The 24,292-nt window shown below is 47.1% G+C and overlaps 1 protein-coding gene across 4 annotated transcripts in view; it reads left to right on the top strand.

Moving 5' to 3' along the window:
* The window catches only part of Ppp4r1 (protein phosphatase 4 regulatory subunit 1), a 52,942-nt gene extending 33,144 nt beyond the window's left edge, over positions 1–19,798 (top strand). For all 4 annotated transcript variants that reach the window (XM_021653545.2, XM_060368252.1, XM_021653543.2 and 1 more), the window contains exons 11-20: positions 2,504–3,012; positions 7,936–8,108; positions 9,505–9,600; positions 11,548–11,733; positions 13,296–13,457; positions 14,221–14,321; positions 15,660–15,780; positions 15,863–15,997; positions 16,679–16,820; positions 18,682–19,798. In XM_021653545.2, the coding sequence (XP_021509220.1) occupies positions 2,504–3,012; positions 7,936–8,108; positions 9,505–9,600; positions 11,548–11,733; positions 13,296–13,457; positions 14,221–14,321; positions 15,660–15,780; positions 15,863–15,997; positions 16,679–16,820; positions 18,682–18,845 (1,789 nt within the window). In that variant the 3' untranslated portion in view covers positions 18,846–19,798. The remainder of the gene's footprint in view (positions 1–2,503; positions 3,013–7,935; positions 8,109–9,504; positions 9,601–11,547; positions 11,734–13,295; positions 13,458–14,220; positions 14,322–15,659; positions 15,781–15,862; positions 15,998–16,678; positions 16,821–18,681) is intronic.
* Positions 19,799–24,292: the final 4,494 nt, after the last annotated feature.

The raw sequence follows: 24,292 nt of genomic DNA, 5'->3' as shown, positions 1-24,292 counted from the left end.
GTCTGTCTGCCCAGGTGCTAGATGGCGCTACCTGGAGTGTAGCAGACGCCTAACCTGCCTCTCCAGACCTGAACTTGCTAACTTACTTGTGTAAAGTGCTCTCATGTTCTTAGCTCTAATTAGTGCTATAGATGCTATAGGCATCTGTTCAGCTGCCCTAGCCAGAATCTGGCTGTCTCCCGGGTTCTGAGTGACGTGAGTGGAGTGGACGCATAATGCCACCGCCTTGATCACCGACGGGCTGTCCCTGTGAGGCCCACTGGCACCGCCTGTGTTCGCGCATCGTCTCCGGTGCTGACATTCCCATTCCTGCAGCCTGTTTCTCTCCAGCTTTCTTTTTGCACTGCTTCTGCAAGGGTCTCAGGAAAAGAAGGTGTCTGATGGGTTTTACACTTCCTTTGTTATTTCATGGCCGCAGGAGAAACTCAGAAGTGTCTCCAAAGTCTCCATAGCACCCATCCAGGGCCCTGCGGCCCCACTTCCATCTCTGCATCCTTTGCTCGGGGCCTGCACTTCTCTGCCTGGAATCCACACCCTCATTTGGGGGTAGGGTGGAAATTTGCCTTCTTTTTTTTTTTTTTGGAAGAAGATATGTTTATTTAGCCAGCCTGGTGGTGTAGGCCTGAAATCCCAGCACTCAGGGAGGCGGAGCCACATGGATCTCTTAAAATTGAGACCAGCTTGGTCTACAGACTGAGTCCAGGACAGCCAGGGCTACACAGAGTAATCCTGTCTTGAAAAACAAACAAGAAGATTTATTTATTTGTTTTACATATGTGTGCTCTGTCTTCATGTACACCTGCATGCTAGAAGAGGGCATCAGATCCTGGTATAGATGGTTGTGAGCCACTGTGTGGTTGCTGGGAATTGAACTCAGGACCTCTGGTGGAAGAGCAGGCAGTGCTCTTAACCACTGAGCCATCTCTCCAGCTCCACAATTTAGTTTTTTAGTTTTTAGTCTTCCTGTATAGCTTGGGCTGTCCTGGAACTCATCCTGTAGGCCAGGTAGACCTCCACCTGTCCCTGCTTTCATTGTGGGAGCTAAGGGCGCATGCCACCATGCCTGACTGTATTTTAATTAGATGGTAATTTGTTTTTCTAGTTTACTGTTTGTTTACCTGTAATTGTAATTTCAACCTACACTCAATTTTCAGGGTTTTGGTGAGGATGTTTGTGGCTCCTTTCAAATTCTTGATCCTCCACCAGTGTGCACCTCCATACCCAGCTTGTCTCCCAGTGTTACTGTTACTTGTGTATGCTAAAGATGAATGTGCAGGGGTGTGTGTGTGTGTGTGTGTGTCTGAGCATTCATGCATGTGTGAGTCTGGGCTTAATTCAGCCATCTTTCTCAGTTGTTTTTCACCCTGTTTGTTGAGACAGTGTCTCCTGCTGAACCTGGAGCTGGTCAGTTCAGCCAGACTAGCAGACCAGCAAGCCCCAAAGATCCCTTTGCTTCCATTTCCCCAGCACTGGCACTCTAGGTGTGTAGCTTCTTCTGGCTTATTTATATTGGTGCTGAGGAGGAGGGGTCTGAGTGTGGGTCTTTAAGTTGTGCGCTTCACCCTCATGCCAAATCCTTAAAATTGATTTATTTATGGGTTCTGGTAGATGCCCAGTAACTGCTTTCCAAGTAGTAGGCAGGAGAGAAGCAGTACAACTGAAGGCTCTGGTTGACAATCATCAGATGCTCAACCGCTCCTCCTTGTCTGTTCCATCAGGACTTCCTTTTGGAAAAGCCTGTTTTTGAAGTAACATTGGAGATTGAGGAAGAAATAAGAATGATCCTGTTAGCCGGGCGAGGTGGCGCACACCTTTTGTCCTGGCACTCAGGGAGGCAAAGGCAGGGGGATCACTGTGAGTTCAAGGCCAGCCTGCTCTACAAAGCGAGTCCAGGAAAGCCAAGGCTACACAGAGAAACCCTGTCTCGACAAAACAAAAACAAAAACAAAAAGAAAAAAAGAAGAAAAATGATCCTGCTTACCCTTAAGTAGCTTTTTATATATTTTATGAGATAGTTAATAAGTATCTTCTCTCCTACCCTCTAGAGGTTTTTTCCTTTATCCTTCTTTAATGAGCAAAGATGTTTTGAATCTCAGCTTTCACTGTGTCACTGGAACAAAGTGGTGATACTAATAATCCCCAAATAAATAATTTATAATTTGTATGTGTCGTAGAATCCACTGAATTGGTTTCTTCTTCCTGCTATTTCTAGTATTACTATAGTGTTGTAGCATCCCAGGATTCTTAGGTGTCGCCTTCTCCAGCTGTGAATAATGCCTGCTTAGACCAGTTTGACAGGTGTTTCACATCTCTGAATGCAGAACAACTGATGGAAAAGAAGCGTTGTGTGACATGCAAGACTGTTCAGTTTCTGTGGATGAGCTGTACTATACTTAGCTAGTCTAAATGCTGTGTCATACTTTTCACAGATTTTTTTCCCCAGTAATTATTTCTATACTTCCATGTTTCTTTTTTTTCCCTCCCCTAATTGAAACAATGAAAGGATCAAAGATCACGATGTCGAGGAAGAAGAGCAGATCAGGCCAGAGGATGCCCCCTCAGACCTCAGTGCCAGACTGGCGAGCACACTGGAAGACTGTGCTGCGGAGACATCTGGGAGCTCTGCAGGTGACAGTGCTGCAGTGGACAGCTCCTTACTCTGTACTTTGTCCTCAGAGTCTCCTCAGGAAGCAGCTAGCCATGAGAGTGACCAAGAGCCTGCCAACAGCAAGTCTGCATTCCAGCCAGAGGCTGGCACCAGCTCCACAGATTCCACTCTCTTAGATCAGGATTTGTTCAACTCCTTCCATTTCTGGAGGACTCCTCTACCTGTAATAGATATTGATGTAGAGCTCCAACAGGACTCTGGGGAGAGACTCAGCCCACAGAAAACGGGAGATGGACCTGGAGTCCCTGAACCAGGTTCCCCTAGTGTCACCATGGCTACCCGGAAGGAGCTAGAGGAAATGATAGAGAACCTAGAGCCACACATGGATGACCCAGATGTGAAAGGTATGGAAGACTCCGGCATACTCTTTCCTTATTTAAAGCTCATTTTTAAAATGCCTATTATGGTAACATCACTGGTCTGATTTGTAAGAATTATGTCTAAGATGGTTCCTCTCTACCGTTTATTGTTAGATAGATGTGTTCATTCAGAAATCACTTTTTGCAGTTATTCAGTGTTTTGTGTTTATAAATTTTAAGGTTCTGAGTCCTGTTGTATCTGTTTTTCTCTGGCTCTCATTTTTAAGGAAGAGCTATAGTCTATATGGCGGACATATATTTCTGTTTCCCACATGTATGATATTTGAGAAGCTGTAGTCTTTTCCAAGAAGGATGTAGTTTTCAATTTGTGTTTTGCTTTATTTGGGGTTAATAAATACATGGACCATGTCCCCCATTGTGAACAACTGAACTGGTTGTTAGTCCTAAATAAAACATTGCCTCGTGTCAAGTAGAGCATGTGCTAAGTCCTTAAGAGTGGGAAATGAGGGGCCTTCTTACTGTGCCTGCTGGAGCTTAGGCACAGGGCTAGAGTGCATGAGGCCAGGACCATGCAGGATGGTGCTTTCCTGCTGCCTTGGCGATTGATTGTGTGACCATCCTCTGACATGTTTTGAAAACCAGGCACAATGGTGTCCGTCTTTAATCCCAGCACTCAAGAGGCAAAGACAGAAAGATCTCTGTGAGTTCTGGGCTAGCCAGGTCTGTGTAGAAAGTCCCAGGCCAGCTAGGTCTAGATTTATCTTAGGAAAAGAACAAAACAAAACAAAGCAAAAACACTGTAAATCCATAACTGAAAATTTTCAGAGCCAATACTACTTCCTGGATATTTTTCCCCTTGTTGTTCCAAAAACTAAAATGTCTAAACTGTCAGTTTGCTCAGTATTGGGAAATACCCATTTCAAAGCAAATAAAGTAAAATGTTAAGTAATTCTTTTAAAACAAAAACCTTTCTTTTGTTTTCTTTGTGAGGAAGATTAGATCTCATTCTGTAGCCCAGGCTGGCCTCAAGCTTGCAGCATCTCCCTACCTCACCCTCCTGAGAGCTGCGATTATTACACGCATGAGACCACACACCCAGCGAAACCTTGTTTAAACTTTGAAAAATTCCTCATGTTTGCTAAGTTAGAGGGCATCTGCATTCTCTTTCATTTACTGCGATTTTTTTTTTAGAAATTTCCTGTTGTAATTTTATACCTAAAAATTAATTTAATTACATCCTTGATCATTATTATTATTTTAGCTTAACTGAATTTTATGTAAAATATCTACCTGTATAGATAGATGTAATCTTAATTCCAGGTTCCATAAGTGACAGGAACATGTTATATTTGTCTTTCCGAGTCTGGCTTTTTTTGCATAACATGACTTAAAATTGCTGACTTTAATTTTAAGATTCACTGGGGTATAGTTTTTACCAGTGAAAGTCATTGCTCCTTTGAATGAATAGTTCTATGAGATTTGAGAAATAGCCAAGTGGCTGGTGCCACTGTTGAGGTGGAGAACAGTCTCTTCAGCCCAAAGTAAGCCCCTGGTCCTTTCTGTACCTTAAGACAACTCAGTAACAGAGCAGCTCTGCGTTGACAAGCCAGCCTTGTCAAAAGAGCCCGGCGCCTTGCTCCCCTTTGCTTCCATGCTCCTCAGCCCCAAAGAGAAGAAGCGAGGCCTGGCCACAGCCACTGACAGCCAAGTGTCCCATGTTTTAATCCTTTCAACTGCTTGCTTAAATTTTATTCATCAGCCTAAGTTTTATTAAGTTCATCTACCTTCAGTAACTCTGATTTAGATCTGTTCCAGGACTGATTACATCACAGTACTGGCTAGTTCTCTAACTCACAGTAAGCACTCAACAAATATTAATAGAATTGTTGAATGCGCTGCTTTAATCTTTTCAACAGATAAAACCTTTCCAAGTTTCATAATATGTCTGTGTTTCTAAAGATGGATAACACTACTTAAAATTACATTGTAGTTTAAATTTTTTCATTATAAATACTATCTTGTGATTTAACTGATTGTATTTATAATTCCACTATGACACCTGGAACAACTTAAATTTGTCATGTAGTGCTTTTAGGTTTTATTGAAATCTGAGGGCATGTTTTTTAAATCTGTGTTAATTTAAGTAACTGTTTTCCATTGTGTCATAAAATGTTTTGAATTTTCAGAAGAGTGTTCAGTAATTTGGGGCTCTTTGTCTTTTCTAATGGTGCATTATAGAGTAATCATTCTAAATTTGCCAGAAAGCATGTATGCTTTTTAAAAAGCACACTGTTGATTCAAGACCAAGAAATAAAGGTCTGACTGGGGAGGCTGGTACCATGCTGCCTTGTCAAGTTGTCTCAGGGTAGGAGGAGAGTGAACATGTCGGCTGCTCTAGGACTTTCTCGGCGCACGTCAAATCGCAGCTGTCTTCCCTGTAAGGCAGCTTTGCTGAGGTCAGTCTCAGCCTCCTGTGATCACTGCTGTTCTTTTTCTCCTGTGATTTCTGGCTATGAATTCAGACTTTTCATTAAACTACAATAGGAAAAGGGGGGAGCCCTTTTGTTAGCTGTGGGCACAGCAGATTCTCATGGAAAGGCTGACAGAACAGATCCTACATAGTGAGACACAGAGATGGTAGACAGATCCTCTTTCAAAGAGATGGCCTGCTGAGCGCAGTTATTACTGCACATTTGGCCAGCGGGTCACAGGTTGGACCTGCACGGATGGGCAGTAGGTAGTCCACTGGAGACAAGTGACCTACTTGTGGCAGATGTGGTCCACCTCTGCGCTAATATTTTCTTCTCCAGCAGCAACATGTTTGAGATCCCATCCACACATGCACTTCGGTGGCATGAAGCATTTTATACATTATATTTTGTATAGTCAGCTTTGAGTACAGTTCTTTAGACCTTCTAAACCTTCGCATTAGAAACTTGAACGACCCCAAAGAGAGCTAAAATGATTGTAATTTTAGTTAGAAATTATAACCGAAATTCTGGAAACAATGAAAATCACCAGAATGTCTCATCAGTAAACACCATTATCTGCTTATTTAGGTAATTGATGACCCACTGAAATAGAATTCCTTATGCACTAGTCTTTTATGTCCACGGTCAGGTGTTTAGATGCATTTAGAGAAGGCCCCTCCTGCTCAGAAATTAAATTCAGTTTCTTAAGACCATGTGAAGAATGAGGGTGGGCTGGCGAGCCGGGACAGCGGTGTGCGGAAGCGCCTGCTCTCTCTGGCTCAGGACTGGCCACCCTTTACACCCTGTACATCTCGCCTGCTTCTCCGCCTTGCTCTGCTCGTCCCCGACCCCAGCAGGGACCAGTCTTTCTTGTCTTTTTTTTTTTTTTTTCCTGATCAACTGGCTTCTTGATCTTTTTAAAGTTTTCTCTCTGACTGTTTATGTATGCGTATAGTATACAATATTGTGATTAAATATCACCCCACTACTGTCTGTCTGCTTTCCCTCTGTACCCTGTTATAAGCGTGGGGTGCCCACGCCCCGCTGTCGCTCCGGTGGCCACACCTTAAAGGACATAACCCCCACTGCACCCCTTTCAGCAGCCGTTAACAGTCCCTCAGGAGAGGTGTGTCCGGGAGGGACATTGCCAGGCCCCTGCTGTGTGCTCACAGTGACAGTAGCCATGTCTGGGTGCAGTGCTTCAGGGCGCCTTCCTGGGCTTTGCTGTGAGCAACCATGCCTTGGTGTGGGGGGGGTTAGCATAGGGCAGTTTAAGACTGACCGTTCAACAGGCACTTTCCGCAGTCCTTTGACCTGATGTGAGAGTCCACATTGACCTCTACCAAACAGAACAACTTCTGTCCAAGGCATGAAATTCTATAAATGCTGTCACATATGAGTTGGTTGTTTGAAGCAGTAAATTTGAATTTTAAATGTCATATTTTATATGTGCAAGGGGAATGTTACTTTAAATAAATACTGGTGCTCTGTATGTGTGTACACTTTTTTTTTTTTTTTTTTTTTTTTGCTAAATTTCCTTTTATTGGGTAGGGTAGAGAATACCTCTTCCTTAATTTGAATTTTCTGTATAAGGAAGGCAGTATTTTTTTTAAAGATTTATTTATTTATTATGTATACAGTATTCTGCCTAAATGTATGTGTGCACGCCAGTAGAGGGTACCAAATCTCATTGTAGATGGTTGTGAGCCATCATGGGGTTGCCGGGAATTGAACTCAGGACCTTTGGAAGAGCAACCAGTGCTCTTAACTTCTGAGCCATCTCTCCAGCCCCCTATTTTTTTTCCTTTCCTTTTTTCCTCTCTATTTCTATCTGTCTGTCTTTTTTTTTTAAGGACTTATTATTTATACAACATTCTGCCTATACACCAGATCTCACCTTAGATGGTTATGAGCCACCATGTGGTTGCTGGGAATTGAACTCAGGGCCTTTGGAAGAATAGCGAGTGTTCTTAACCTCTAAGCCATCTCTCCAGCCCTGGAAGGCAGTATTAATTGCCAGGTTTATTAACTAGTGCTTGCTAGTTGTTTTGGCTTTGGGCAAACAGGACTTATTCTTGGGATCCCGGTGTTTGGGACAAACTGTGGTAATTTCAATATCAAATAAGGAATAGCGAACCTAGGTGAAATACAGATGTTTCGGCAGCACTGCCAAGAAGTCTTTGTCACGGCCACTGTGTGATGTTGGCAGGTTTCTGCTCGAGTAGGTTAGTGAGGCTTACCTGCCTGACCTACAAATTGCAGAAATGGAGCCTTGAAAGAACCTGGAGGCCCCTCCACTAGACAGTGTAGCACCCTCGTCTCTGCTTGTTCTCGGGAAGGACCAGCGATTTGCTCAGTATAATGCTTCAGCGTTCCGATGGCAGCATCCGCCGCACACCGTGCTGGTTACGCACAGTGAGGGAGCATGGCGGATGTTGCGGCCCCTCCACCCGCTCACTGTCTCCTTTGCCCACAGCGCAGGTGGAAGTGCTGTCGGCTGCCCTGCGTGCTTCCAGCCTGGATGCTCACGAAGAGGCCAGTGGTGCGGGGCAGCGGAGTGAGCTACCAGATGAGCTGGGTGTGAACGAGCTTCCAGACTGTGGCGTGACTCCAGACACTTCTGTGTCTTTAATCAGCACTGCTGAGGAGGTAATGAGCTCGGTGTTTACCAGGCGAGAGCCGTGTGAACACGCAGTCCTGATGGGGACGCGCGAGCTAGCACGCTCTCCTAGTTACTCGTCTCCTAGCCCTCCCTTTTGCATAAAGTAAAAGTAACGATTCTCACCGCATCCATCCTCGTGACCTTAGTGTCTTAGTAAAGGCTCAAAACAGTCGGTTCTGGTCCTGACCGTGGGACTCTAGATGAGTGGATGTTGATGTAGCTCACTGCAGTGAAATAGTCTTACTGGAAACAAAGCCCTTTATCAAGAATAATTAACTCTTCCCTTTTCTTTTTGGAGAGGTGCTTTGTTTCTGATCGGACCATTTCACTGCAGCAAGCAACACAGTACTCTGAGCAGAAGACCGGGACTTGAGGCCATGCTGCGGAGGGCTGTGGCATGATCTGCACTCAAGTGCGAGGGTGGGTACTGTTACAGCATCGTCTTTGCTGCATCCGTGTAGCTATGCACGTGATCCTCCCTGGTTTCCTACTGCGTTTCCCTCACGCCAGAGTCACGTAGCAGCTCCTTCTTCTCTCCTGTTATGGACACAGAGAAGGAAGCACAAACTGCCAGGATGCAGTGGAGACCCCAGCAGCTCGAGTGATAGAGCTCGGGCAAGTGAGTGCCTAGCGCGCTTGCGCAGTTCTGGTTTTGTTGGTGGTATCTGATGCGGTTGGAAAGGTGTACCCGACGTGGACTTTGGAGAGGAACCCTGACCATATAGTGGAGGCTGACTGCTGTGGTACATTGGCACCGTAGAGCAGAGGTTGGGTGTGTTTGTCTGGAAAGTGTGCCTGTTAAAAGCAGCTACTGGTAAAATCAGCCACTAAAAACCATGAGTAGGAATAAAAGAAAAACTACATGACATCCATTGGCCTCTAAAAGAGTTGACTGCAAGAATCCTCCTGGTGTTTTATAAATGAGCTAATTTTCTTTTTTTAATGTACTTTTTTAGTCTTATTAATGTGTTTGGGCTGCTTGTTTGTCTGTGGACCATGTGCGTGCAGGACCCACAGAGGTCAGAGGAGGGCGTCAGATCTAGAGCTGCCGTCTAGAGTGTTGTGAGTCACCACTCGGCTGCTGGGGATTAAACCCAGGTCCTCTGCCAGAGCAAGTGCTCTTAACCATTGAGCCATCCCTCCAGCCCACAAACTTTCATTTTTCCAAGGCTAGTTTGTGTACATTTAACAGCTATTCCGTAAATGCGGTGTAAAGCAGGGGCCATTGAGGAGGTTCAGCACGTTCACAAACCTTTAAAATCCTAGAGTCCCTCTACCTGAACCTTTGACAGCTGTGAATGGTAAGTAAACCTGGAGAGAGGTTAGTGATGGAGGAAAGCTTTCAGGCAGGGCAGTTCTTGAAGTCCATGTTTCTCCTCACAGAGTATGGATGCCACTCCTGACTATGGCCATGAAGGTGGGGACGTGACCCCCAGTGACAGCTTCAGCCCTGAGGAGGAGAGGAGACCCAAAGTACAAGTGAGTGGCTGCTCAAGTGACGTGTGTCCGAGTTTTCAGTCCCTCCCCCAAAGCCTGAGACCTCATTAATCTTCCTCTGCAGTTCGTGTTTTAAAAGTTAAGACAGGTCATGACATGTGTGAACAGAACATTTAGAAAGTGGCAAAGCTAGCACAAGGGACATATTCCTTACATATTCTCAGTCCTGGGGTTCCTATGTGGTGTTTGAACAAAGGTGTGTGGCCTTTGTATCTTAATTTCCTCATGCCTACTGATACTAACGTGCATTCCAGTTTTAAGAGATTTTATCTGCCTTGTTTTGTTTTGTTCTTTAGTCAGGGTCTTACTATATATATAGTCCAGGCTACCCTCAGACTTACTGTGTAGCCAGGCCAGTCATGAGTCAGAGCTGTCCTCTTAACAGCTATGCACCCCCACACCAGGTCACAGATGTTTAAGTACAGGGTATGACTTACCCTGTGAAAATGTACCTTAGCTCCCCCACCCCAACCCTGCCCGAGCAGGTTGGAGCCCCTTAGCTGTCCCATCTCTGTAAAGGTGCCTGTGGGGCCCTGCACACTGGAGCTATCTGGCAGTTCACAACACATGTGCTTGTTTACCTCTGGGTGTGTTATGTAAGTGGACGCCGAGATCAAATAGTCAATAGTCCATGCTTGTGCTTCTTACTTAAAACAGTGCTTGTGCACAGAGTTGAAGCATGCTTTTCGCACTTACATTGTAAAAATATTTTAAAGTCAGTGCACATAGATCATCTATGAGGTTTCATCAAACCTCATGTTTACATGCATTATAGCTAGAGGAAAGACAGGGATTTCTCCTCCGCTTGTCCATTTTTACTTCCTCAGGAGCAATGAGTCTTGTAAAACTCCCCTTCCAAAAGTAGATGGCACAAGCAGGATCGAGACAGTGCACATTTCCCCTCATTCTCCAGACAGATGTGTGCTCTCCCGATTTTTAAAGTTCCGTAGAAGGAATGTGGCTTTAACTTCTTGGTTTGTTTTCTTGAGGCAGAGTTTTGATGTGTAGCTAGCCCAGAGATCCTCCTGCCTCTGCCTCCTGAGCGCTGGGATGAAAGGTGTGTGCTGCCATGCCCAGCTCCAGCAGAAGTTTAAAATGTACATAGAAGGAATATGGCTTTAACTGTTTTTTTTTTGTTGTTGTTGTTGTTGTTGTTTTTGTTTTTTTCTTTATTTGGACATAGTTCTGGTACAACAGATAGCCCAGGCTAGGTTCAGAATTGGTCCTTCTGCCTTAGCCTCTTGAGTGCTGGCACACAGGCACATCCTACCACAGCTTTCCTGGAGCACAGGCGCATCCTGCCATGCCCTTGCTGGAAGCGTGTGGTGATCATACGGTTCTGGTGGACGCTCAGGAGCTGCGTTTTGTAATGTAGTTTTTCAAATTAGCTATGAATTCTGGCCTTTAACCTGTTTTAAGTTGCTTTTATATGTTTATATGTGTATGTGTACACATATACATTTGCTTAATACATGCTATTTGAGGGGGGGGGGGTTATGTTTTTGACATGAGTGGTGGTAATGTGTGCCCAAGTATGTGAAGGCCAGCAGTTGATTTTGGATGTCTTCAGTCGCTCCCTACCTTATTTTTTGAGACAAGGTCTTCTGCTGGACTTGGAGCTCACTGATCCTGCTAAACTACTTACCAAGGAGCCCCAGGACCATGGCAACAGTCAGACCAGCTCCTCCGCCAGGTCTGACTGTTGCCATGGCACTGAGGATCTGAACTCGGGTCTTAATGGTTGCACGGCAAGCACTTTACCAGATTAGCGGCCGCTCAAGCCTCCTACCATGCTTCTTCTCAGTCACTAGATAGTTCAGTTTTTGACATTAGGATTGACATCTTTTATAATTAACTTGTCACATATCTAGCCTGCTGGAAACCTGTCCAGCTGTTGAAAGTGTGCTGTGTCGTTTCTCTTTGTGTTAGGATGTCGTTCCACAAGCATTACTGGATCAGTACTTGTCGATGACTGACCCCTCCCGGGCACAGACCGTGGACACTGAGATCGCCAAGCACTGCGCCTACAGTCTGCCAGGCGTGGCCCTGACCCTCGGCAGGCAGAACTGGCACTGCCTAAGGGAGACATACGAGACCCTGGCGTCAGACATGCAGGTGAGCAAGAGCCGGGAAGGTAGCACGGTGCTTGGCTTCCAAAATCTGAAGAGGTCTGTGTCCCAGCAAGTGCGTGCTGTCACAGAGAGCCATGACAGAACGCAGCGCCAGACAGCAGCTCTCACGGTAGACACATGTTGTCCAAGCTTATCAGAGATGCTAAAAGATGGTATCCTCCTCAAACTGCTGCTGTAAGCACTTTTCTCGTTTTACACTGACTCTTGATTTTTTCACATCTTAGCAGAACTGGATTCTAGACCTATGTTTTGGTGCCTGGGTGCTCAGAGCTTTAAAGTGCACACATCCCTTGAGAGAACACAAGGGTAAACCATTGACCCAGACGGTTGTGTGTGGACATCTGACTTTTTGTCTCTTTCTAAGCTTCGACTTAATCTCCCCTTGTTCAGCTTCATTTCTTCCATATGCCAGAAATTTGACCCTCCTGCCCCCTACTCATCCCAAGAAACAAAACCAAAAAGCTAATAACAAAAACCCTTTTAATTTTTTTTAGTGAAATTAGTACTTCTCATAAAGAAAAGTGTTGTTGGGACTAGTTTCCACAGGTAGTAAATGTGGTGGTCACTACCCATCCACGATGAGAGAGCTGCTGGCTCGGCAGGCTAGAAGAACGCTGTAAGAAGGCCCTCCAAGTGTCCTGCTGGCTGGCTCTGGGCAGAGAGCCACATGGGCCCCGTTCCCAGCCTGTGAATTCTGCCATCAGCAGCTTCAGTCTCGGCGTGCTAGGGTGCCCCGTACACAGCCGTCCTCCACAGGACATCTCTGCCTTTGTCTCTTTCATATGATGAGCTAGGTTGTGTTGTGCAGGTTTATGGTGTGCATGCTCTACACACAGAGACATCTTTTTTTGTTTCTTAAATTACCGGCTTGACACAAACAAGTTTTGGGGCAAGATAACACAGTATAAGATTCTGAAGGGAAGCCTTGTGTGGGGTGGCACATAGTGATATTTAATATAAATGGAAGTCAGCAAGTCAGAGAGCTAGTATTCAGAGAACTACAAAAGTCTTACTAGGGAATCCCAAACTTTTTTCTTTTTAAGGGGAAGGGAAACCATAAGTACCATAAAGAATTTGACATTTTTATCACAACTTTTGATAGACGATACACTTCTAAACTTAATGTGTATTAATTCTATTTTGATGTAATTTTTTGGTTTTGGGATGAGGTCTCAACTCTGTAGCCCTGGTTGATCTGGGACTATATGTAGGCCAGGCTGGCCTCAAACTCAGAGGTCCAACTGCCTCTGCCTCCCAAGTGCTGGGATTAAAGGTGTGATGGAATATTTTTAAGTATATGTGTGCATGTGGGTACCGGTGGGTGGTGCATGCGGGCCTGCATGCGTGTGTAGGGCAGAGAACACTCTGGATTCAGGTCCTACCAACTGTGGGGTGCTTGGGCTGAACAACTTTCTTTCTTACCTATGCACAGGTGCATCTACCTGCTGGGTGCATCTCACTGGCCTGATCTAACTTCTTGAGAATAATAACGTTCAAAGTACAAATCACTTTGATTTAGTGTTCTAACAGTTCTTATTTCTACAGTGGAAAGTTCGAAGAACTCTAGCATTCTCCATCCATGAACTTGCGGTTATTCTTGGAGATCAGCTGACAGCTGCTGATCTGGTTCCAATTTTTAATGGATTTTTGAAAGACCTCGATGAAGTCAGGATAGGTGTTCTCAAGCACTTGCATGACTTTCTGAAGGTAACTTCTAAATCCTTTGGCATAAAAACTAGAATCTACTCTGAGCCTAAATTCCCATTTCTTTTTAGCGCTAGCAGCGTTTCTGTCTCTAAAGAAATGTAGCTGCAGCTTTTTGTTGTGGCATGGCATGCTTTTCCACGTCAACGCCTTCCGTTGTGTTAGGTTTGGTCTCTTCTGTGGGGGGTCGGCTTGGCTGATTTCTTACAGCCACACAGGAAGGAGTCTTAAGTGTGTGTGTGTACATCATGTGTGTGCAGAGCCTGTGGTAATCAGAAGGGGGTCGGGTCCCCTGGAAGTGGAGTTACTGCTGGAAACAGAGCCTAGGCCCTCAGCAAGAGCAAAGTGCTCTTGGCTGCTCAGCAGGCTCTCCAGTGTTCATTCCCATTTTAAAGCAAGGGGAAGGGCTGGGACATGGCTGCTGCACTCACTGTGACGGCGAAGACTGAGTTCCCACTCCGAGCACCTGTAACTGTGGTGATGGGGTGTGGAGAGGAGCAGAGTTCAGGAGATAATTGGCTGGCCAGCCAAAACGGCACGTCAGTGAGAGACCCTGTCTCAGGAAATAGACTAGAGCACCACTGACAACTCCCAGTGTTCTCTGCACCTATGAGCATGCCTGCCCACACACACATGCACAGTCACGGAGTAAGACACAGCTGCTACATTTCTTCAGGATAATTGCCATATTTTTCAGTCTTACAAAAGAAAAAAAAATGTCTGTCTTGTCCTAGTTAAATAAAAACACTTCACTTTGTTACTCTAGCTTCTTCACATTGATAAAAGACGGGAATATCTTTATCAACTCCAGGAGTTTTTGGTGACGGATAACAGTAGAAACTGGCGCTTCCGAGCCGAACTGGCAGAGTAAGTTCCGACAGCCTGTGGCGTTGTCCTGCAGGGGTGGGTTTCTCATGTCTACCTTGTTTGCTCCTGGCTTCCCTGATTCCATGGATTTGGGTATTAAGAAGTCTGCTTGTGTCCATTGTCATGGTGCTCTGTGCTGTGGCCTGTCACTTAGGGTGGCATTGCCTTTGCTGGGGGTAGGGGCTGGGTTTCAGTTGGCTTTTTTCCAGCATTCTGTTCCAGCCGCAGCTCCCAGCTGAGAGGGCCTTTGGCCCTGGGCTTTTTCAGAGGTTGTCCCTCCCCCCACACCCCACTTCAGCCCGTGCAGTGGTCATCCTTCTGCAGGTGCAGGTCCTCCTCTCTCCTGCAGTAGTAGCTGTTTGACTATCAAAGAAGGCCCTCCGCATCCATTTTTAAGTTGCACACAGTTCTTTTGTCTTGTGTACCACACGTGTGCCTCTAGAAAGGGTGTCGGATCTCTGCAACTGGAGTGCTTGTGCGCTGCCGGGTGTTGGTCTTACAGTTGTGTTTTTGGCAGGTACCTCTTGTTGCACACTGTCACCTCCAGTGACATAGTTTGTGTCCCCAGGGACTTGCCTCAGAAACTAGGGCCTATTCCTGTGGCTACAGCAAATGCCCTGAAAGACTGCTCTAGGTCCTGCCTGGCTCATCTGTACCTCTGGAGGCTCAGCACTTTCTAAGCCAGCACAGTAGGGAGTCCACGCAGGGTGTTCCAGTGAACAGACGAGGAAGCACGTGGCTCCGTCTTCCTTCCTGAATGCTTTAGTTTCTGTTGATACTAACAAAAATACCTGGCGCTGGGTAATGTGTAGGAGAAACTGCTTATTTGGCATATGCTGTTAGTAGCTGGAAGTGGGAATGGGCTGGTTCTGCTTTGGGAACTGCCAGCACCTGTGTTGAGAGCTCCCAGAGGCTGTGCTCACTGCACTCTGCACACACACACAAACACTGTGCCACTGAGCTTTGTGCTTAGCCTGCTATCACCATTGAATGGCCCGACCCATTCCAGAACAGCAACACTCCACGAGGACTGTGGGGCTCTACCTCTCAGTACAGCCACACTGGACACAAGTTACCATCACATGAACCTCTGGGGACAAACCATGACCACCTGCCAGCCCCCCCCCCCAGTGTCCCTCCCTCGGGAAAGTGGCATGTCTTGAACTCACTGGTGTCGAAGCCCCTTTCTGTGTATTCCAGCCTAGAGGTTGCTCTGCGCAGAAGCCTGCCTAATATAAGAACCTGGTGTCCAGGGTTACAAAGTGTTTACATGATTAACCTGTTGTCTTATTTTTAAGCCGTGGGTGAATTTTATTTTTGTCATTTGTATCTTTGTAGACAGCTGATTTTACTTCTAGAATTATATAGTCCCAGAGATGTTTATGATTACTTACGTCCCATTGCTCTGAATCTGTGTGCAGACAAAGTTTCTTCAGTCCGCTGGATTTCCTACAAGTTGGTATGTTTGAGCTTGCTGGCCTTTCCATCAGTGCTGTGTCCAGTGAGAGGATAGAGACAGCCTTACCTGTGCTTCCCTCTAGGTCAGTGAGATGGTGAAGAAGCTCCACACAGCATCACCCCCAACATTTGGAGTAGAGCTCATCAACGAGCTGGTGGAGAACTTCGGCAGGTGTCCAAAATGGTCTGGTCGGCAAGCCTTTGTCTTTGTCTGCCAGGTAAGAAAGGCAGACACACCCACCCATGGAACTTCACCCGGCCCCCTCCCTCCAAGCTTCTTCCTTAATCATGAGGAACTCAAGTTCCTCTCTGGCCGTCTATTGGGAGGTTGCATGCTTCTCGAAGTCAGACATTCAGCCAGCGCATCTGAAGCTGCCATACCCAAGTACCATCTGCATGTCCCCACATGCACACACCACAGGGCCCACCAGAATGCCGGTTGGAAATAAAGGCATGGACTGGCTGCCCTGGGTCTTTGCAGAGTAGTTGAAAACTAACTTAAACCTAGTGTGGTGGAATACAGCACTTGAAGCAGACAAAGAGGATCACGAGGTCAAGGCTAGCCCCAGCTGACCTAAATGGAAAGGGGAAAGTTAGTTGAGGGATATAAAGATTTAGCTGGTGACAAACCCTGAACTCAAAAGGAAAGGTTCTGAGTGCTTTTGCCACCACCAAGGGTAGGGGCAGCATTTCCATTAGACAGAAAATGCCTTTACCCTGATTGGCACATACAGGGTCGTGGAGCATGCACACCGTATGCCCATTTAGTTCTGGTTCCGAGTCCTACGCCCCGGGAATTCCAGTGTGGACGCTAAATTCCTCAGCACTCAAGTTGTTGCTGGGGGTTCTGATGGTCTGGGCTCTGGCTGGCTGAAGATGCACTTGTTGTTTTCCACCAGACTGTCATTGAAGACGACTGCCTCCCCATGGACCAGTTTGCTGTGCACCTGATGCCGCATTTGCTGACCTTGGCAAACGACAGGGTTCCAAATGTTAGAGTGCTGCTTGCAAAAACGCTACGACAGACTCTGCTAGAGAAAGGTGGGTGGCAGCTGACAGGACCGGCGGGCAGCGAGGAGGTTCACGGAGGCCAGGCAAGGGGGATGCACACCTTCAATCCTGGCACTTGGAACGCAGAGGCAGGTGGGTCTCTGTGAGTGCCAGAGCAGCCTGGTCTACAGAGTGAGGTCCACGATATGGAAGGCTATACAGAGAAACCGTGTCTGGAAAAAAAACCCAAAAAATACCAGTTTTCTCCAGAGTATACAGAACACTAAAAAGTTTTAAATTAAAAATACTGGTATTTAGGTGAAATTTTCTTTTATCCTAGACATAAGTACTTTTGTAACTTGAAGTTTAGTGATGATGGTGTTTGGGGAGATGGCTCAGTCTCTATAAAGTAACTGTTCTGCAGATAAGAGGATCTGCATTAGATCCCAAGAGCCTGTGTGACAGAACCTGTGGTAGTGAGCATCTGGCCCAGTGCTGGGAGGCAGAGATAGGCAGATCTCCGGAACTTAGTGGCCATCCAGGCCTGCCAAGTTGACAAGCTTAAGGTTCAAAGAAAAAGCCTGTCTCAAAAAACAAGAGGGGGAATGCACTCAGTGCCAACTCCTGGCCTCCACACACACAAAATACATCCATACATGGACAGATTGTTCAATAATTTAAGTAATGGGGGGCACCCAAAGCTACTTTGGCAGGTTAAGGGACTGAAGACCTGAATTGAGTCCCCATTGTCCCCCACAGGATAAAAGGAGAGTATGAACTCCTAAAAGTTGTTCTCAGACACCCATATATGCATGCCAAGGCTTGCACGCCCACTGTAGAGGCTGCCTGTGGCTTGTCACCTGATCCTCAAGCGTTGTGGCTGAGTCTAGGAGGCTCGTCTTTTCTATTCGTTCACTAGCAGAAGCCGGGCACCCCACTGTGTTCTTTGGTACTGTGACTACTTCCTCCAAATGCCACATTGTTGAATGTGTGAATTCATGAAGTATAAAAGAAACTTGGAGTAAACCTTATAGGATAAGAATAAATCAATACTCGTTTTTTTTGTTATCCTTACACATTTTATTATTTATTGTTTTTTTGAGACTGGGTTTCTCTGTGTAGCCTTAGTTGTCCTCAGACTTGCTCTGTAGACCCAGGCTGGTCTTGAACTCATGGAGATAGTTCTGCTTGAATCCCCCAAATACTGGGATTAAAGGTATGCTCCTCCACTACTAGGCTTCCCCCTCCAATAGATGTTTATTTATTATTTATACATTACTCTGCCTGCGTGTATACCTGCACAGCTGAAGAGAACACAGGATCTTCTTATAGATGGTTGTGAGCCACCATGTGGTTGCTGGGAATTGAACTTGGGACCTCTGGAAGAGAAGCCGGTGTTCTCAACCTGTGAGCCATCTCTCCAGCCCTCCCTCCCCCATACACATTTTTAAAAGAACAGTAAAGTGACTTTTTATTCCCTTCGGAAAAGGGTCTATATATAACTGGTGTTTAACAGTGGCTTTCCCTTTCTGGGCTAAGAGCTAAAACTGTTCATCACTTTAGTTACCTTGGTTTTTTTTTTTTGGTCTTTTTGTTATTTTGTCTTTTTTTTTTTTTTTTTCCAGAGCTGAGGACTGAACCCAGGGCCTTGCGCTTGCTAGGCAAGCGCTCTACCACTGAGCTAAATCCCCAACCCCTGTTCATCACTTTAATAAACATGAGCTAATTCACTACAAGAGATTTGTCCGTTTTAAAATGAGAACGCTCACAGTCCCTCTAAGTCTAGTGCTTTTTTTCGGCAACAAACAAGGTTGCCAGCTCTTTGTGTCGGCACCCAGCTTACACTCAGAGCTGGTTTAGCAGTCAGTGAGCTTCCTATGCCTGACTAACCTTGTGTGCCACGCCTTTCCAGAGTACTTCTTAGCTTCCGCCAGCTGTCACCAGGAGGCTGTGGAGCAGACCATCATGGCCCTTCAGATGGACCGAGACAGTGACGTCAAGTACTTCGCAAGCATCCACCCCTCCAGTACCAAGATCTCTGAAGATGCAATGAGCACAGCATCCTCGACCTACTGAGAGCCTGAACTGTGGTGTCCTTCCTGCTTCCACAGAGCCGAGGCTTCGCTGCCTGCAGTCGGGGACAGCTGTGGGGGGCTCCCTCCTGCCAACTCATTCGCAGGTGCAAGTTGCCTACTCCTAATACCAGTGGTTTTAAGAGTCAAGAGAAAGTACAGTAAACACTATTATCTTATCTTGACTTAAGGGAAAGTAAATTCTCAGAGGATTATAATTGTCACCAAAGCCTTAACTCGTTACTTCATCTTCCTGACTGAATGACTTGAATTGGCAGAGCATTTTCCCTTCGGGAAGGATGAGGTTCCCAGAGACCTGCATTGCTTTCTCCTGGTTTTAGTTAACGGCTGATAATGACATTCTTACGGCCAGAAGGTGGACGCACACCGGACAGAAAGGCCTTCAGTATTAGCCTAAGCATTTCTTCCAGGTGCGGAGCCTCTTGAGCTCCCTGGCTGCCCTGCCCAGCCCTAAGTGTGAATAGTTCTTGGCGTATATAAATGACAGAGGAGATTGTTTTTTTTTTTTTTTTTTTTTTTTTTTATTTCTCCTAAGGGCTTGATGTTAACACTAAGCAGAGTCTGACCTGACTCCTAGCGCAGCACACCGCTGTAACACTCTCAGAGTGTTTGCAGAATCTCTCCATTGTTTTCATGCTGGTCATGACCTGAAGGAAATTTCTTAGCACGAGTATTGTGTCAGGTGTTTTTAACTTGATCATGGTCAGCTCTGAGGTGCAACTTTCTCTTCCCACGCTGCACACACCTGTGGCCACTCTGGGGCGTGTGGCCTTAATCATGCTGTTGAACTGTTGTGGCACAAGTTCCAAATAAAGTTTATTAATAGGACCTATAGAGATACCACCACTTTGTTCCTAATGTCTGCAAATAAATGCAATATGGGACCTGTGTACTTAGCCTAAGGCGGGGGCAGATTAAAAGACTTGTCTGTAACTAGCTCAGTAGTCTCCTTGGACTCTGCCAGGGCCAACCGGTCAGCCCTGCTGTTGGCAGACCGCAGCACCCTCATCCTGACACTCCTGAAATGCAGAAAGCACCTCGGCGCCTTGACTTCCTCATCGGTGAGTTCCACAGGGCTGCGAGAGCCCCAGAGCCTCTGAAGGCGCTGCGTGCTGACGTGCCTGGGTGCTCTCCCGAGTGTCGCTTTACTCATGCTCCTGGGACGCCACAATAAGTCAGAACTACACTTTTCAAATGCCTCGGGGTGGGTATCAGAAGACACGGCACAGACAACCCTGTGCAGGAAAAATGTAAGTGTGGAGAATTCCACTGTCAAAGGCGTTGACGTGGATAGAAAGTCCACGCTAACACCCCGCATAGAGTGTGTCCCGCCTTGCAGAGACTCTGGAGGCAACAGCAGGGCTTGGGTAGGGGAAGCGGGCAACTTGGACTTCACTCCTCCAAGGTCAGAAGTTCATGCCACTACAGTCACCCACTTTTGCCCTCAGAACTTTAGTTCTGCCTGTGATGTCACCATTGCAGATTTTAACACAGTGGCAAGGAAAGCTATTAGGGTCCAGAATTTTAACCTATGGAGCTGCCACAGCGAGCAGTTTAAAGGGGGGTGTGGCTTCCTGCTGCTCGACACCCTCCTGGGGCATCCCTCCAGATCCCCCTTCTAGATCTCAGCACAGTCAGCGGGCCCTGCCCGCTTCAGCAGCTCTAGCCCATGCAAAAGCCTGCCCGGTTTTAGTGATCTCTGAATTTAAAATAAGAAAGGATCTCCATTGCTGTGATAACACCATGACAAAAAAAAAACAAAAACAAACCTTGGTAGGGAAAAGCATTTGACTTCACTTCCTAATGACAGCCCATCATCAAAGGCAGGCAGTGGGAACCATGGAGGAGCCCAGCCTAGGGGTGGCATGACCCGCACTGGGCTGGCCCTCCCCCATCAGTCCCATTAAGAAATGCCCTACATCAGTTACGTGAGTGACTCCAGGTTGTGTCAAGTTGGCAAAAACTAAGCAGCACAATTAGCCCTTTGTCAATCACTATTCAGCTATAACCTTTCCTTTGTCCCCAATACCTCATATGTCAATATCACAACATAAAACTGTGTAAAAGTCCTGCTGTCTTTACGTCTTTCAACACTTTTACAAGTCCAGTACCTCTTAAGTCTAAATTGTGGGCTCCTGTGAAATAAAATAAAATAAAATAAAACAATTTATATACTTTCTTCTCCTAAGGGAAAAGCCAGGAACACAGTAACAGGTCAAATCAGCTCCAACAGTGTAAATAAATAGCTCAATGTCCGAAACCCTGAACTCGCAGTCTTCATGGCTCCATGGGCTTGTAGTGCCATCTCTCTGGCTCTGCCTTCTCCAGCACACACAGCTCGTCTCCTAGGCTCAGCCTGCCCTGGTCTAACCCTGCCCATCCTGGCATCTCCAGCGTGCTGGGGTCGTTCTGTACCCTCTGGCTCCAAGTCCCAGTGGCTTCTAGGTTCTTCAGGAACTCTGACCCAATAGCTTCCCTCCATGACAATGCCTGCAGTCCTGGAGCCGCCACAACTAAGGCTCTGGGCCTTCAGCTCCTGGTCTCTGTAGGAACCTCGGCCTCACACCCTGCCAAACCAGGACCCTGTGGAAGAGCTATCAAACTTGGGCAGCTTTGCCCGCCCTGGACCATTACCTTCTGTGTGCTGACCCTGAGGAAGTACTTCCCCAGAGACTCGACCTCAACGCTGCTGCTCTCATTGAGCCCGGCATCAAGTGTCCCAGTTAAGTAAAGGGTACTGGTCTCTTGTTAATCACAGCTCATCTTCCAGCCCTAGCTGACCAAAACAGATTCTTTATTCAGAATGTCAGGCACAGCAATATTCTTCAAGGGACTCTCAGACTTCACGAGTCAGGCCTGCGCCATCTGCATCTCTCAGTACTTTCCCAGTCCTGACAGAACAGCTCATTAAGCTCTGAGCTTCAACAGCTTTTCCAAAGTTTCTATAACAGCAGGCTCCCATCTGGCACAGCAGTGTTCCACCCCAGACCAGCTTCCATCCTACTTGGCTTCCCACTGCTCTGATAGAACACCTGTCTCCCTGACAGGGAGCCTGGGCAGAAGCCCAGAGGCAGGAGCTGACGCAGAGACTGGAGGAGCACTGCTTCCTGGCTTCCCGAGGCTTGCTCAGCCTGTTTCTTTTATACACCTCAGGGCCACCTGCCCAGGGTGTCACTGCCCACAGGGAGCTGGGCATTCCCATACCAATGGAAAGAAAGATACTGGCCAGACGTGCCCACAGTCCAGTCTGTTGGAGAACAGTTCCTTACTGACTTTCCCTCTTCCTCCGTGTCCCTGGTATTTGCCCAGGGGTCAGAGACCAGCCCAGGGAAGAGGCAGACACATCTACGACAGCACGTCACCAAGGCAGCCTGGCGGGACACTGCTTCCTGGCTCGCTCCCCGTGGCTTACTCGGCCTACCGTGTACACTTGAGGGCCGCCTGCTGTTAGTTAACGGCTGATAATGACCCTGCTCAGGGTCCCCCCCCCCCCCAGTGTCCCATGGGCAACTCTGATGGAGGCCATTCCTCAATGGAGGCTACTTTTCCCTAGGGACTCTGGTTTGTGCCAGGTTAACATGTAACCAACAAACACACCATGTCACCTGTAATGCCAGCGCCTCAGTAGCCGACATGGTGAGAATGCAGGAACAGCCCTGAGCTTCCAGAATGGCCAGCTGCAGGGAGCAGTAAGAGTCTGCTAAGGAAGAAGTCAGATGGAAACAGACTCAAAACCCACAAAGCCAAGGCTACACAGAGACCCTGTCTCAAAGAAACCTACAAAGCCAGGTCCCCCAGGTAAAGGCAACAGCAAAGCAATTAGGGCTTCAAGTAATTTTCCTGATGTAAAAGCAGATAAAGGGACAGTGTGTTCCCTGAGTTCATGAACAGCACAGGATAAATACTTGCAGCAGAATGCCGGGCAACCCAGAGGCCACACATCACCAGCTCAGCAGTTGACACACAGAGCCCGGCCTGGTCGGTCCCAAGGGATCCCGCTTTCCAGCCCACTCCCTCCACAGTTCACGTACCACATCTGGTTGCTTGGGGCGCTCTTTGGTATCAGCCACAGTTATTCAGCACTTAGGCCCAGCAACCTCTGTCTTGGACACAGTCTACCATTTACACAGCAGATGTAGCAATCAAGATGCAGGGTGTGTGCTAGAGTCACATGACATCCTGAAACCATTCATTGAGTTTCAAACTTACAGATGTACTGTTTTACAGCAATGCCGACCTGAGCGAAGAGAATGAAGCCTGGGGTGCTGCCAGTGCCCACTCCAGGGTGCCCCTCCTAGGGAAGATGCCCAGGTGCCAGCCAGTGCAGAGGGGTCATGGCTGGTCCCCATCCTCCACAGGACTTGTGACCATTCCCTCTACAAACTATCCATATCAAGTCAAGTCTGACAGCAAAGAGCACTAATGTAAATATTTTTTAAAATCTCTATGAAAAATCCAAGACATTTTGGTGGGCCTTTTGCAGACAGCTAAAGACACCTCCCAAAGAAGGGATCTCGCTTTCTCTTAGAGATGGAATATTCAGCACTGTCTTGCCTGGAGGATCTGCAATCCCTGACAGCAGCTAGGAGTGCAAGCTTCAGTTCAGGGAGGAAAGCACCTGTCTGTCTCTGCCTCCCCTGTGCTGGGATCACGAGCATGAAACATGAGGCCTGGCTGTGTGTGTGTGCACGCGTGTCTGTTGCCTACATGTCCATATGGAGGCCAGAAGCCGTTGAAACTGGTGTCCTCTACCACTGTCCACCGTATTTTTTGAGGCAGGGTCTCCCTCTGAACCCAGGGCTCACTGTTTCCACCTCCACAGAGGTAGAATTCCAGGTGCTCGCTGCCACGCCTGGCTTCTTAGGGACAGTAGGGATCTGCACTCAGCTCTGTCTCCCCAACACACAGCCGGCTTGCAGTGTGGCCCCGAGGACTGAGCTCAAGCCTCCATACATGCGAGAGTTCTTTCCCGCCAACCCTCAGCAACACTGATCAGCATAGGAACACCTGCAGTGCAGAGCTCAGCACTGTGACAGCCATCGGTCGCCACACCCCTGCCCTAATATGCCACACCAGGGCGTCTGGAACCTTCTGTAAACCATCACCTACATCAATTTTGTTGTGAAGTTTAAATGTACAAAACAGAGAATCCAGATCTTTGTCATACTTAAGTAACAGGTATTTCAATTGTGAAATGAGCAAGCTTTTATTCCAGAGCAGTGCATCCCTTCACTCTGGCTGCCCTAAGGCCTCCCTTCACATTTATAATGCAAACCCCTGTAAACTCCAACAGCCAGGCCCAACTTGTCCTAGAAGGCAATGCAGGCTCTCCCAACGGCACCAGAAATTTGTCAAGAGTCGGGAGCTGCACACCGGAGCAAGCGCTTCCGTCAGCAGCCGGCACAGGTGAGAGGTGAAGAAGGGAGGGAC

The sequence above is a fragment of the Meriones unguiculatus genome, chromosome 15 (genome assembly GCF_030254825.1).
Source record: "Meriones unguiculatus strain TT.TT164.6M chromosome 15, Bangor_MerUng_6.1, whole genome shotgun sequence".
In the NCBI taxonomy this organism is placed as follows: Eukaryota; Metazoa; Chordata; class Mammalia; order Rodentia; family Muridae; genus Meriones; species Meriones unguiculatus.
Note: the sequence above shows the minus strand (reverse complement) of the source record. Positions and strands in the feature narration are given on the sequence as shown.